This window comes from Eutrigla gurnardus (genome assembly GCF_963514095.1).
Source record: "Eutrigla gurnardus genome assembly, chromosome: 2".
Lineage (NCBI taxonomy): Eukaryota > Metazoa > Chordata > Actinopteri > Perciformes > Triglidae > Eutrigla > Eutrigla gurnardus.
This window is the reverse complement of record NC_139916.1, coordinates 17,678,628-17,692,098: the sequence shown is the minus strand read 5'-3', so window position 1 is coordinate 17,692,098 and position 13,471 is coordinate 17,678,628. Positions and strand designations below refer to the sequence as shown.

The 13,471-nt window shown below is 42.6% G+C and overlaps 3 protein-coding genes across 6 annotated transcripts; 1 reads left to right on the top strand and 2 right to left on the bottom strand.

Annotated features, from left to right (window-relative positions):
• The first annotated feature begins 98 nt into the window (after nucleotides 1-98).
• On the top strand, nucleotides 99-3,377 carry cnpy2 (canopy FGF signaling regulator 2). The gene is made up of 6 exons (XM_084029827.1): nucleotides 99-374; nucleotides 555-661; nucleotides 759-874; nucleotides 1,358-1,555; nucleotides 1,682-1,778; nucleotides 1,882-3,377. Exons 2-6 carry the CDS (start codon nucleotides 562-564, stop codon nucleotides 1,923-1,925), a joined length of 555 nt encoding a protein of 184 aa, XP_083885953.1. The 5' UTR covers nucleotides 99-374; nucleotides 555-561; the 3' UTR covers nucleotides 1,926-3,377.
• A 718-nt stretch (nucleotides 3,378-4,095) lies between these two features.
• Nucleotides 4,096-9,611, bottom strand: LOC311026388 (uncharacterized protein). Of its 3 annotated transcripts, none has more exons than XM_084029929.1 (3): nucleotides 9,500-9,611; nucleotides 9,249-9,352; nucleotides 4,096-8,934 (listed from the first exon to the last, which is right to left on the bottom strand). In XM_084029929.1, the coding sequence occupies exons 2-3, from the start codon at nucleotides 9,329-9,331 to the stop codon at nucleotides 4,245-4,247; spliced, it is 4,773 nt and encodes a 1,590-aa protein (XP_083886055.1). In that variant the 5' UTR covers nucleotides 9,332-9,352; nucleotides 9,500-9,611; the 3' UTR covers nucleotides 4,096-4,244. The 3 variants fall into 3 exon arrangements, with proteins under 3 accessions (XP_083886055.1, XP_083886056.1, XP_083886054.1); XM_084029930.1 differs by having other exon boundaries at nucleotides 4,096-5,344; nucleotides 5,495-8,934; nucleotides 9,249-9,549; XM_084029928.1 differs by having other exon boundaries at nucleotides 9,249-9,549.
• An 862-nt stretch (nucleotides 9,612-10,473) lies between these two features.
• On the bottom strand, nucleotides 10,474-13,244 carry LOC311029910 (EEF1A lysine methyltransferase 3-like). Of its 2 annotated transcripts, XR_014598929.1 has the most exons (4): nucleotides 12,881-13,244; nucleotides 12,681-12,792; nucleotides 10,798-12,308; nucleotides 10,474-10,583 (listed from the first exon to the last, which is right to left on the bottom strand). XR_014598929.1 is itself a non-coding variant. In XM_084035315.1 (3 exons), exons 1-3 carry the CDS (start codon nucleotides 13,040-13,042, stop codon nucleotides 11,911-11,913), a joined length of 672 nt encoding a protein of 223 aa, XP_083891441.1. In that variant the 5' UTR covers nucleotides 13,043-13,244; the 3' UTR covers nucleotides 10,625-11,910. The 2 variants fall into 2 exon arrangements, 1 of the variants encoding a protein (XP_083891441.1); XM_084035315.1 differs by lacking the exon at nucleotides 10,474-10,583 and having other exon boundaries at nucleotides 10,625-12,308.
• Between the last annotated feature and the right edge of the window lie 227 nt (nucleotides 13,245-13,471).

Here is a 13,471-nt window from a genome sequence, read left to right as displayed (position 1 = left end):
ACAAAATAATGTTTTTTGTTTGGAGTAGTCTTTGAAGTAGTTGTGCTGTGGCTACTTTCTTCTAAATACCAATTACAATTTACATGAGCTAAAGATGTAATATTAATAATCCTGCACATATCTCCCACTTCTGGTAATTTCAGTCGATAATTTAGCTCTTTACCGGCCATAAAACCATCAAAATGGCTTTGCCGTCCGGAGAGGTTTCCATGGTAACGAAGCTGTTGGCGTACTCCTGGACACACGAGGGCGCTGTCTGCTGCGCGCTCCTTCCTGTCCAGCAGCTCCGTTGCTACGTCACCACATTCCACCGAATGCGATGGAACAGCGTGTAGAATCGTGAAGGTGGTCTTAGAAGACGCTGCCAAAAACTTGTAAGTCGAATAAAATGGTGACAAGATGTGTGTGATTTAAAAACAACAAATAATTATCTGCTTCACGGTAGTCCGGACTGAAACATTAACGGTTACCCGCTAACTTCTTTACGGAGTCACTTGAATGTTTCTTTTGCCGGTCGATGTGTCACCTTGTGTTGTGGCGAAATCTGTGTTCAGGTGCGAGATGAGGGACGCGACTATCCTGTTCACGCGGTGCGTGGTGTTGTGTCTCCTCCTAAGCTTCAGCCAGGCAGCCAGACAAGGACAGGACATCAGATGCGGAGGTAACGTGTCTGTAGAGACTCACTCACTCTGTTCGTGATGCACAAGCGCACAAAGACCAGTCCTGATGTGTCCTCCTCTGCCATCTGCTCCCCGCAGCTTGCAGGGCTCTGGTAGATGAGATGGAGTGGTCCATCTCCCAAGTAGATCCGAAGAAAATGATCCAGACGGGATCCTACAGGATCAACCCGGACGGCAGCCAGTCCATCAGAGAGGTGAAGCTGCAGCAGCTCAGCCACGTAGTAACGTGTCCAAACCACTCTGTAGACCGCACCGCGTTACTACTGTGATCCACAATCAAGTAGCGCCGCACGTGTTGGGCTTATCGCCTGTTTTTCACTGATTTTAGATGCTACTGCTCACCTAAATAATTAGACCTGCAACTATTTTGATGCATCATGTAACGGTGTCGAGTCAAATAATGAGATACACTATGAACTTATATCTAATGCCAGAGCTTTTTCTTTGCTGTTAATACAGAGGTAGCTATATATTTTTTATTTCTCTGGGTGCCTAATGACAATATTGGATGCTTAATGTGATGAAGTACCTTGATTTGTCAGGTATCATCAGCTACTGACCATAAACAATTTTTTTACTGTTGTTTTTGTTGCAGAAATTGTTCTATATCATGGTATCACCTTATATTGCTCAAATCCTCTGTTAACTCAGTTTTTCCTGATATTTGATGTTACCAGATTCCTCTGGCTCGCTCAGAGGGAAACCTCCTTGAGCTGATGGAGACTGTGTGTGAAAGGATGGCCGACTACGGAGAGCGCACTGATTCTTCCACACACAGGAAGTCCTACATCAGGATAAAGTCTCGGAGCGGTGAGGCCATGGACCTCTCGGAGGCCACGCTGGATTCAAGAGTTACAGGCAGTTTGAAATTTGCAGTGAGTACGCAATTGCACTTTTAATGATAATATTTTTCATGCAATCCACATCCCCCCAAAATCTTGTGACTTACAAAAAATGTGTGAATTGTTCAGCTTGTAACTGTGTTTTTATTATTTCTCAAGTGTGAAACGATTGTTGAGCAGCATGAAGATGAAGTGATTGAATTCTTTGCTCATGAGACTGATAACATCAAAGATAGACTCTGCAGCAAGAGGACAGGTATGTTTTTCATTTGCCTCATTTTTTTTTAATACTGAGTTTTACGCCTTGTTACAGAGCCTGTATTTTAATGAATTGTTTTCCTGTCCTGTGTGATCTGCAGATCTCTGTGACCACGCTCTGAAACTACCCCACGACGAGCTTTGATATCGCCTCGCCATGGCTGCTCTTCTAGCTTAAATGGAGACGTTGGGTTGTGTAATGTTTTTCAGATTATGCCATGGCAGCGGTGGACGATGTGTAGAAATTATGTAAGAAGATAGAAAATCAACTTGAAAATGTTATTTCTTAGATCTGTGACACTTGAACATTTTGCCACATTTAGCCGCATCTTTTGGACTATCTTGTCACTTGTGTATGAATATAAGTTATTATACTTTTTCTAGTATTTTGTGTTTCACATAACGGCTCTTGTTTTGCCTTCAGATGCTCTTCATGTAAAACCGAAACTGTGAAACTGCAATGAAAGAAGTAACACTTCCCAGTTCTCACAGGATTAAATGTGTATATACAGTAAACATTCTAAATTAAGACAAAAGAAGACCGAGATCAGGTTTGAAATTTGGTCAAGTGGTCCTTAAGTCCATATTCATTTACATAGATAAAGTCTCTCCCAAAGGAATTGATAACCTTTGTTTTGTTTGCTTGCTTTACTTTTAAATGCTCATTATTCAGTCACATGAATTTGACTTGTTTTGGTTGAATATTCCATTCAGTAAAACTGAAAAGTTAAAGACACATTAAGTAATATCAGAAATGAGGATGATTTGAGATGCGAGTGGAATAAGTTTAACTTTTGTCCAAATGGTGAAATGTGCCTTTATTGCTTAACAAATGTTACAAATGTCACACTCAACACAGGATCATCCCCTTTCACCATATTCCCCCTTGTTTTGTTACTGTTGATGTGAGATGTCTTACAGTTCAGGAACAGGACTGTTTGTTGGCCACAACACTCCCATGTACTTTCATTTTTGTCTGACGGCAAAGTTTTGACTCGTAAAATGGCCTAAATGTATTGATTAATGTTAACAATAATTGTATCTGGAAACACCAACTTTCCTTGCTGCCCTTCTGACCCAGAGCAGAAAATATCTTTATACCTACATACAAAATAGTTTTCTTCTTTTCATCAAATGCTACAAAACAGCTGCAATCACATTTATTTATGATATTTAATTAAAGCATTTTGATTTTACTTTTGTGTACCCTGCCTTCGCCCAATGACAGCTGGGATCGGCTCCAGCCCCCCCGCGACCCTGAATACAGGATAAGCGGTAGACAATGGATGGATGGATGGGTGGATTTTACTTTTGAGCATTAACCGTAAAGTTGTTTTCTTTACTTCTAAGAAAAACTGAGCACTAATGTAACACCACTAGGGTGTGCTGTAGTCCACAATCTGATAGTTGAGTCCTGTCGATGTAGAATAAAATTATTTTTGGTATCATTTATTTTTCTGTGAAAAAATATGTACTTGCCGTCTCACATGTATGTTCTTCTGAGATTTCATTATATATATATATATATATATACACACAGTATATTTATGTCCCCTGTTGCTTCATAGAAATGTATTTTTTCTGTACTTTATTCTATAAAATCAAAAATGAGTCTGAAAATAATTATTTGAGATCAGCAATTTATGCAATATTTTCACATTCTGTTGGCCGTTTGTTTACTTAAGTGTTATTGGACACATTAGCTGATCCTTTCTTAAGTTATGTTTATATTTAGAATAATGGACTGCTGACAATGAAAATGCGGAAATGTAGATATGAAGACAAGAAGGGAAATTATATATTGCTTTAAAATGCAAGACATGTAAAACAGACTTTTCCCCCAATATTTGTAAATGATCCAGCAGATGGATTTCATGGATTCCACATTTTTATATTTTAGGATTTATATTGTAATAAATGTTGGGATTGAAAGTTAATTGTTGATCTTGCAAACAGCAGCTAACAAAACACTCCCCACAAGATTAGTCTGCCACAGCATGCTGTTAATGCACTCCGTCATTTTATTGACTTATAATGCAGAAAAATGCATAGTTTTTTTGCCAGAACAGTCAATCACATTAAGAAATCACTCTAAAAAATCCTAATCTTTTATCATATTCACTGTCATAATTTCACAGACACATATTTACCTTAAACACTCCAGTAACAGCAGATAAATATGGAGAAAAAATAACACAATATCTGCTTTAGAAGAACATCTGAATTTTTATTTTTTGTTAAATAAACAGAGATTTGGATGTTAGATATCGCTAATTTCAAATATCTACATTTCTATAATAATTGTGAATGCATCTTGCACTGAAACTAAAAAAATACATTAAATATCTGTGACTGCCATTCCTTATCACGCACAACACAAATGTAGATTGTATGTAGTTGTTAGATTTTTAATTAAACATATAAATGTTATTTCTTTACCCAGTTATTTTACAGTCACTTACAATCATCCCTTAATCTGAGGGCATGAAAAACCCTCCACCTCCTCAATTCTTTCCAGCTCTGTTTCCGTTGTTTCCACTGCCTCGGTTGTTATGTTCTCCGTCTCCACCGGGCTGTGCTCACTCTGACGACACTCATTTGTGACACACTTGTCTCCATCACTATCTCCTTCTTCCTCGGCTGCAGTCTCATCGTTTACTTGAGCAGCGCAGCACTCTCTCTCAGCAGTCTCACGTTCCTCCTCAATCCCCGTCTTGCTTTCTGTCCCGGCATCAGGTGGCGTTTCTTCAACCTCGTCCTCCTCTGCTACGATGACGGTGTCCCCGGAGTCGTGGCTACAGGTGCTGCTGCAGGACAGCGTGTCTTCTTCAGCCAGCCCCCGTGGCTCTTCATGGCACAGACCCTCCTGGATTTCTCCCACCTCTATATCATCTTCAACACCTTGTTCCGTTGAAACCTGATGTCCTGTTCCATCAAAGTCGGTCTTGTCAGAATTCATGCCCACTATCGCATCTGGGCAACCCATATCCTCCGCTACACTCTCTGGATCCCACAGCTCGCTCACTTCCTCCTCCTCATTCTCAGAGTCGGGTGCTGTATGTTTCCGAATGCGATTTACTGCATCCCACAGGGACTTGGGATATTGGGGCTCTCCTTTGAGGGGTGAGTCAGGGTCAACACTTTTGCTTCCCTGTTGCAGAAGAGGAGTTGAAGAGCTGGAAGGCAGTACTGGGGGTGAATCGGTGCATGACGAAGGTGAGAACTGAAGGTATTCTTCACAAGAGTCCAGATGAAGAGGAGGAGGGACCGTTTCTGTGATGCCAGCAGCAGGACAAACTAGAGGTGAGATACATTCTGAGTCCATATGCAAAAGAGGAGCAAACTCTGCATCTGAGCCGTTTGGTGTGTGTGGTGGAGAAGGAAGCTCGGACGATGAGCGCACAGCCAAACGGGATTCAGACACAATGCAGTCTGAGTCTGAAGGTGAGGGAGGAGAAGGGTTAGAGGGTTCAGCCTGTGGTTCAATGTCCTGCAAAATGTTGATGTCTATGTGAGTTTGAGAGTCTGTAACGTTTTCTATGAATAGTGTCTGTTCCATCAGACCTGTAGGATCTTCTTCCGATTGTTCCTCAGCCATATAGCTCCCTACAGAAGCAGCCTCTTCTTGGGCATTAGGATTGTGCAAAATGTTGACCTCTGTTTGCGTTTGAGAGTCTGTAACATCTTCTATGGATAGCGTTTGTTCCAACAGACCTGTAGGATCATCATCGGCTTCTTCTTCCGATTGTTCCTCAGTCATATAGCTCCCTACACAAGCAGCCTCTTCTTGGGCATTAGGATTGTGCAAAATGTTGACCTCCGTTTGCGTTTGAGAGGCTGTAACATCTTCTATGGATAGCGTTTGTTCCAACAGACCTGTAGGATCAGCATCGGCTTCTTCTTTCGATTGTTCCTCAGCCATATAGCTCCCTACAGAAGCAGCCTCTTCTTGGCCATTATCAAATTGTTGGTGCAAAATATTGACCCTTGTTTGAGTTTGACTGGCAGTCACATCTTCTTGGGATAATGCCTCTTTCAAAAGACCTGTAGGATCCTCATTGACTTCTTCTGGGAGCGGCTCTTCACTCGTATCATGTTCTTTTACATGAGCAACATCCTCTGCTTGGACACAAACGTCCAACTCTATGGCATTTTCCTTCGATATTTCAAGAGTCTGTTCCATGGTATGGTCTGTAAGATCCTTATCAACTTCTTCGGTTTGTTGCTCATCAGTGACATTGCTCTCTTTCACAGAAGCAGCATCATCTGGTTGGCCACTTTCAAAGGATTGTTGCGACTCCAGCTCCTCTGTCGTATTTTCGGCAATGTCCTCAAGGACGTCGCTGGCGTCATTGTTTATTGGCTGTGGTTCACCCTCTTCATACGGGTCTTCAACACCAGAGATTGCTTCTGCAGAGTGATCCATCAAATCAAGAGGAGAAGGGCTTGGGGGATTGTATGCATAGGGAGTGGAGGTTGTGGTGAAGTCAGTGGATCCAGGGGGAAGAGGCGATGGGGTGTTAGGCAGAGATGAGATTTCAGGGTTTTCTGCTGAATTGAGGGCAGTCAACTCAGGTTCAGAACCTTCTTCTCTGTTTGATTCTGAGATATGCATGAGATGCATAAGATTGGAGGATGAGAGCATGAGAGAGAGATCAGGGTCCGATGCATCACAGTCTGGGGACGGTGAAAGCAAGTCTAAATCAGAGGGGCTGGTGATCGGACTGAGACACTGAGAGGGATCGTGAGAAGAGGTATCATCTTCTTCCTGCTCAGTTGTACCCTCTTCACAGGTGGATGTATGCAGACGGTCCTCAGTCATTTCAATTTCAGGTGAAGGTTTGATATCAGTTTCGACTTGGGGGCCAATGTCATTCTCTTCAGACATATTAGAAACCTGATCCTGAAGTCCCAAATCCCCACCATCTATGCTTGCCACCGGATCGTTGGCATCATCATTCTCTTGCAAACACTCAGCATCCTCAGTTTGGCCCGCCTCCAACTGATTCTGTGAATCTTCCTCTTCTCTTGTGTCCTCTGGGATTTCTTCGACTCCATCATCCGTATCTTTAATTGGAGATGGCTCAACCATCTGCTCCTCCACACACAGGTCTAGAAGTATTGTTGCCTCTTCAGGTTGCTGCTTAGTAATGCAGTCATATAAAGGGATTCCTAGGATCCTTTCAGCTCGTTCCTGCAGTGTTTCCCTGCAGAGGGAAGAGATTTCACTTTCTACCTCGGGTGCCTTTTTCTCTGTAAATTCAGAATCTAATTTGGTCTCAATCTCATTAACGTGGAAGGGGCTTGTTTTTCTGTTTTGCTCGGTTGTCGCATCCTGATCCAGCTGACTGTTTGATTGGACACATACAGGAGAGATGGCCGACTGAACATCAAGTAGACTTTGTTCGGTGTGTAAATAGTGAACATGCTCTTTCTTGGGAGATGGAAGCAGCTCCATTTTAACAACAACACAGGTTGTGTCGATAACCAGTAGACCGTTACTGTCCTCTGTATCTGTCTTGATGTCCAGTCTTCTTACTTCAATATCGATTGGATGAACTTTACTTTCTTGGCTGTACAGAACATCTGATTCTCCTTCCTCACTGTTTGCTTTCACACACGTACTTGAACTCTCGGTTTCAGCCCTGGTTGTGAAACTAGGCTCCCTCCACAAAGGATATTTCACTGACAAAGCTTGTCTCCCAAATGTAGAATCGCCATCATTTGTATTCACTTTTTGTGGAGGAACATCTGTCTCGGCTTTGTTTGATGGATCATCCTCAAGCAGCTCACTTTTTATGCATGTCTCCTCTTTGGTTTCGACATTTTTCGCATCAGAAGTATTTGACTGGTCTGTGAGCGATGGCGCTCTGAAGTCGACCTCATCTGCAAGTTTGTGTGTTTGATTAACACCTAACTCTGTGTTTTGAATGTTTGTCTGCGAGGTACAAAGTGGCAAAGATGGGGTTTCTGTGGTGCCTGCTATTCGAGACACCAAGCAGAAGATGGTCATCCCACCTGTCTTTTTGTTTAATCTGAACTTCCTTCCTTCAATGACTTTCGAGGCTGGTTCCTTGTTTATCTTTTTATCCTCAACTGTTGGTAACACTTGTGGATGTTGCAGAGACAATATACCCTCCTGCTCTATACGTGTTTCCTGGATAATAGATGGACCGCCTGCCTGTAAAATATCTGTTTCTTGTTGTCTGTGCTTTAATCCTTCAAGGTCTGGGAAGTCTTTTTGATTCCCATCTGGTTTTGTAAACTCCTCTTCCTCTCCTTTTCTGTGATCCTGAACATCTACAGATACGTCCTGCTCTCTGAGTGCAGGCTTTGACCAGTAAGTTTTCTCCTTACCTTCCTGCTCCCAGCTGGTGTCACAGCGGTGCAATACAGGTGAGCCTTTGTGTGGGCCGTCATAGGGAGGAGGAGCAATGTAGCCAGGAGGTTGGCTGAACATCCTCTGCTGGTAGTTGGCCTTTTCTTTCTTGTCCAACGTGCGGCTCGTGTGGGTGGCAGGAGTTTGTGGTGGATAATAGGTTGGAGCTTGCTGTCTGCCCCCTCTATCCCACAGTCCTGATTGTCTGATGTTTGCAGATTGTCTGACTTGTTGCAGCGCTGCCACTCGTGGATCTCCACTCCTGTTGTCCCTCTCTGGAGCCCTGCTGCCCTCCAACAGCCCCTGAGAGGCGCCTCTCAACTCTGCCTCTATACGTCTCCTCCTTGGAAGTGAATAGCTGTATCGGGCTGCCCAAGCCTCCAGCTCTCGATAGCTGCTGTCGTTCTTCTTAGCAGAAACGTCCCTGTTGTAGCGGACGGGTCCGCATGGCTCCCATCTCCTCTGCCATGCTTCCCTCAGAAATCCTCTCTCATATTCCCTTGCTGCTCGCTGCGCTGCCGTCCATTCTCTGTCTCGGACTTCGTGCTGCTGATAGTCACCCAGGTCCTGGTGCTGCTGAGCGTGACGGTCTAGAATGAAAGGGAAGTGAGAAGAAGTGGGAGCGGTCAGCTCTTGGTCTGTCCAGTTAGTGAACTCCTGTGGAGCCTCTGCTGTTCTTGATCCTGGTACAATCCAGTAATTGGAATCCCTGCTTTGATCCTGCTGCTCTCCATAGTGCAGTGGATAATGGGATACCTGATGTCTGTCATGGTAGCTGTGGGTGAAATAGCCAGAAATGTGCAAGTAAATACAAATACTTTTCAGCATTTCAGCAGCTTTTCTTTTTAGTATCACTATACTGTACCAACGTGGTCCAATGCTGAGATCCAACAAGAGAAAATAATGTGTTGCTAAACATTATGCAGTTTCTAATTATTTTAATAGCAATGAGAAAAGTAGTCAGCGTTTAAGTGAGTCAAGTAAAGTTCAAATAAAGTTACGTTTGTCAATCAAGCATAGAAAAATGGTGGCAAACTCTATCATCCAATGATTACAGTGAAGAAGGAATAATAATAGCACTGAACTCACTTATGTGTACAGTTTCTCCCAGGAACAGTACCAAATTTGGAGTATAGAGGTGACTGCCCCTGATTCTCGGGCCAGAACTCCATCTTTTGGTCTGATGCCCTGATCTGAAACATGGAAAAAAACGGATCATATATTTAAATGTTTCTTTATTAATAAGTTGAATATGACATATGATATACAATTAAAAACTATAAAATATCATAGCAATTTAGATGATGGAGAGAAACTGTAGCAATGCACACAACACCTACCTTTAATTGCTGCTTTCTGATTATTGTCCTTGCAGCTCATGAAGTGATATGAGGTCTAATGAAGTCCAAACAGGGAAACTCGTTTTAAAAGGACAGCGGTTTTCTGTCCCCCTCCCACTCTCTCTCTCACACACACACACACACATACACACACCACACACACACACACACACACACCACACACACACACACGTCACTGTAGCTCATCCTCCTCTCTTCCAGCCAACACGTCTTTTTTGAAATTCCACTCAGGAATTTTTTTTATCTGATTTTTAGAATTAACATGTTTGGCTGCATCATTCCTCTTCAAAGCCAAATCAAACTCAAATGAGTCAGAATCTCGTCCGTGAAGTTTCCCAGTCATCAAGGTCATGGAAATCTTCGAAAGCTTTAGGTTTTCAAAGATGGTTCGCCTCTCATCCAAGAAGCTTCTTCGTCGAGAACTAAAGCAAGTCCAGTTGGCTTAAGCTTCCAAGGAGTCAGAGTCTGCTTTACAACATGCATACAGTTTTAGTTCAGAATGCGAACCATTACATTTTCTAATTGTATCGTTTCCCGTCGGCTCATATGGCACTCTGGTCAACATCACTTGTTCAAAGCACATTTTTCATAACTTTTGCCCACATAATCATGAGTGACAACAAGATCAGTGATCTGCACTCTCCGTGACACTCGTGTGGGAGGTGCCTGGCGTGATGGCAGGCAGACTCCACACGCAGATAGGGATCTGTTGTTTTGTCGGCTGAATTGTAATAGAGCGAGAGATGGACAGCGGATGGGTTGTCTCCCTTTCTTTGAAACTCTCCAGCGTGACAAACAGGCTTTCCTTCTCTGAACAGAAAGTCTGTACATCAGCAGAGAGCAGGAGAGAGGGGATGAAGTACGTACAGACAGCAGGCTGCAGGGAGGGCAATCTGTTGATGTTGACAGAATAGTTGGGGATGAGATAAACTTTGTTTTGGGTTTTTATCTCGATAAAAACAATATTGTAATGGATAACAAAATCAGCACATACACCAAAATATACAACACATACAGTTATCTTCTGCTTTATTATAAGTATTTCAGAAAAGGATCCATATGACTGTAGTCTGAGAATTGTATTTTGATAGATACAACTTTCTCATGTTGTCTGCCCAGACTGAGCGGATGTAAAACTGCACAGAAGACAGAAATGTAAAATGTAATCACAATGACACTATGGCAACAACAACATGAAAGTATCCACTATTACTGAGGAAATTAATCTGCATCGTCCTGAGCTTAGATGCTGCTTGTAGATAAAAGTCTCTTTATACACCTTTTATGTATTCAATTGTGTGTACCTGTAGTGACTTGACTTGATTTAAAGCCCCTGGAAATTATAACTTTAAATATTCATGACTAAATGAGCAACAATATTTTAATTGTTATCATTATGTGATAGATGTCATTACATTTCAATTTGAATGTAACCGAACCCTCTTTGGTACATGCAGGATGTGATGTCACGTTTTTCCAACAAAGCCTGCTTCAAACCGAAGAAGAAGAGCACATCCAAAAACAGAAATACAAAAATTTCTCATGAAATAAAAAAAATTGTTATAACGCACAGAAAACTTTAGGACCCATTCACTCATAGTTAGCAGCTAATTGAAACGCAAAAATATATTCAGGCCCTTTAAAACTGTGATCATGTGACTTGTTTTCAATCTAATCTTAAGGTAATGCAGCTCAGCTCTTTTTGTAATATACTCAACATCCTTGCACTAACAACCAAACAAGGATTTCTGAGTCCATACAAACAGGCCGCTGTGTCACCTGTACTGATAAAAATGAACCTGGTTAGAATCTTAGTTTGTATCTGGAATACAAACAGTTGACCCTTTTTTCCAGGAGATACACTGATAACATTGTCAAGATTGTCTTTGAACCTACATTGTGCATTAGAATGACATCATGGAGTCCAAAAAAGGAAATCGACAATAAAAGAAATACCCTAAAATCAGTCAGTCAAGTGTTTATGAGCAGACCTGCATCTCAGCCTGAAACTGTAACGGCAGAGCGGATCCCTGTCTCAGTGGAAACAAGTTGAGACACGAGAAGCTGAGAGCAACTGATTTCAGATTTCATCAACAAAACATAAGGCTGTTACAATCAAAATAACATCATGATTACAATGTGCACTTGTTTTGCCATGGTAACTGGTCATTTTATTGTATTTACTGTCTGCTCACAACAAGTGAGAAATAATGAATATGTATGCATCACATCTAACTGGTTCCATTAGAATTCAATTTCCCCCCCAATCTAACAACAGATGCAAATCAGACTACTTTTCTTAGACCAAATCTAAGGAGGCAGTGATCTGCCTAAAGAACTGGTCTCAGTACAGTACCAAATCCAAGTCATGTAGCAGGTTGTCCCTGCTGTCACCGGTGTTTCCTCAGAGATGCCCTGTAGATATTAATGTTTTGATTGTCATCACGGTGCACAAGCTCCAGATTAAATCTGCTTGGCAGACATTCTTCATAAAAACATGGAGTCTTGTGCTCTTTTCGCATTTTGGACGAGAGATATACCACGGATCCGTTCTTGCACAAATGAGCTAGTGTCTCCACTAGCAGCGGGTAGGTTTCTGGGAGGTAAATTATATCTGCGCAGAGCACAAGATCCCAGTCAGAAGGGAAGTTTGCGTGGTCCTTACCCCAGGACAGAGGGAGGACGGTGGGGAGGGTGCTGGGCCAACCACTGGATGGCATGTTTGCGGAGACGTTGGCCTGAAGTTGTGGGAGAGCCAAAGGAAGGTCTGTGAGGGTCACAACTGCACCTGGAAACATATGGAACTTCTATTCCTTTGTGTTGCTGATAAAACTTTCAAGTAAAGATTTAATTAAATCTTATTTGCAGATGGATGCTCCATATATAACACATTCGGTTACTGTAAAACATGCTGAGAAAGTGAGTTATAATAAGGAGCAAGAGCTGCAGCCGGTTCGCAGCGCCTCTGGCGGAAGATACTGGTACATGTAGACCGGAAGTGTGGTTGAACAGGACAAATGGAGGGACTCTCCATCGGACAAGCAAAGAAAATAACTTACATATAGACTACAACTAACCAGGAAAGATCCAGGAGGGTACAATGCAGCTCACTGTCATTAAAGTAATGTATTCACCAGCAGTGCAGACAAAATCAACATACCGAGGCGCGCTGCCGAGATCCCAACCACCCCGGTCCCTGCTCCCAGCTCGATGACGCGCTTTCCTCTCAAATCCACATAGTTCTCCTCGAAGTACCGACACAGGTGCAACCCCTGTGTACACACACACATACATATGCAGACAAAGCGAACAGCCATGATACCGTTTTATTTAATGACATCAAACTAAATAGGCTCTTACAGCTTCCCAGACCGGAGCAGCCACGCCGAGGTTGGCACCGAACAACTGTCTTATCTTCACTTCCTGCCCCAATAGAGTGTATACGTTATCTTGCGAAAATGTTTCCTCAAACAGACCGTCGTCGACGGGGAACGGGTCGTCTTCATCTCCAGCACATGTCATGGTTGGAGCATCAATTCGGTTTACTTGACATAAAGTCAACTACGTCAACACGAGCGCCTGCCAGGTCGGTCGGCCCGTCGCCTTTCAGGTCAGGTAACCATGCGAGTAGCGTTGCCTAGGTAACTGTTGCTCACCTCTGTTAGCTAACGTTAGAGAACAACTCACCGTTTACATTAGGTGGTTAGCTCTGACGTTAGCGCTGTCTAGCTAGCCAACAAGTGTCAACAGCTGAGGACGGGGTTGTATTACTTGGGCTTTTTTTCCCAGAGACCATACAATTGAGCAGAATGAAACCGGGTGTTTAATTAATTAATTAATTTATATTTATACATATAGACACCAGACACCAGTTTTGCTTGAACAGTGATTTCCATAATAATTTAGCAAAATACTTAACTTATTCCATTCTTTCAGTATCAATGCAGTGAT

Bases quoted from the DNA above. Each gene is read 5' to 3' on its own strand.
- cnpy2 (XM_084029827.1), top strand. From the start codon at position 562: ATGAGGGACGCGACTATCCTGTTCACGCGGTGCGTGGTGTTGTGTCTC. The intron at 662-758 runs GTAACGTGTCTG...TGCTCCCCGCAG, and splicing joins ACAGGACATCAGATGCGGAG to CTTGCAGGGCTCTGGTAGAT. The intron at 1,556-1,681 runs GTGAGTACGCAA...TTATTTCTCAAG, and splicing joins CAGGCAGTTTGAAATTTGCA to TGTGAAACGATTGTTGAGCA.
- LOC311026388 (XM_084029928.1), bottom strand. From the start codon at position 9,361: ATGTTTCAGATCAGGGCATCAGACCAAAAGATGGAGTTCTGGCCCGAG. The intron at 8,935-9,248 runs GTGAGTTCAGTG...TTTCACCCACAG, and splicing joins GGGAGAAACTGTACACATAA to CTACCATGACAGACATCAGG.
- LOC311029910 (XM_084035315.1), bottom strand. From the start codon at position 13,042: ATGACATGTGCTGGAGATGAAGACGACCCGTTCCCCGTCGACGACGGT. The intron at 12,793-12,880 runs GTAAGAGCCTAT...GTGTGTACACAG, and splicing joins CTGCTCCGGTCTGGGAAGCT to GGGTTGCACCTGTGTCGGTA. The intron at 12,309-12,680 runs GTATGTTGATTT...ATATGTTTCCAG, and splicing joins GATCTCGGCAGCGCGCCTCG to GTGCAGTTGTGACCCTCACA.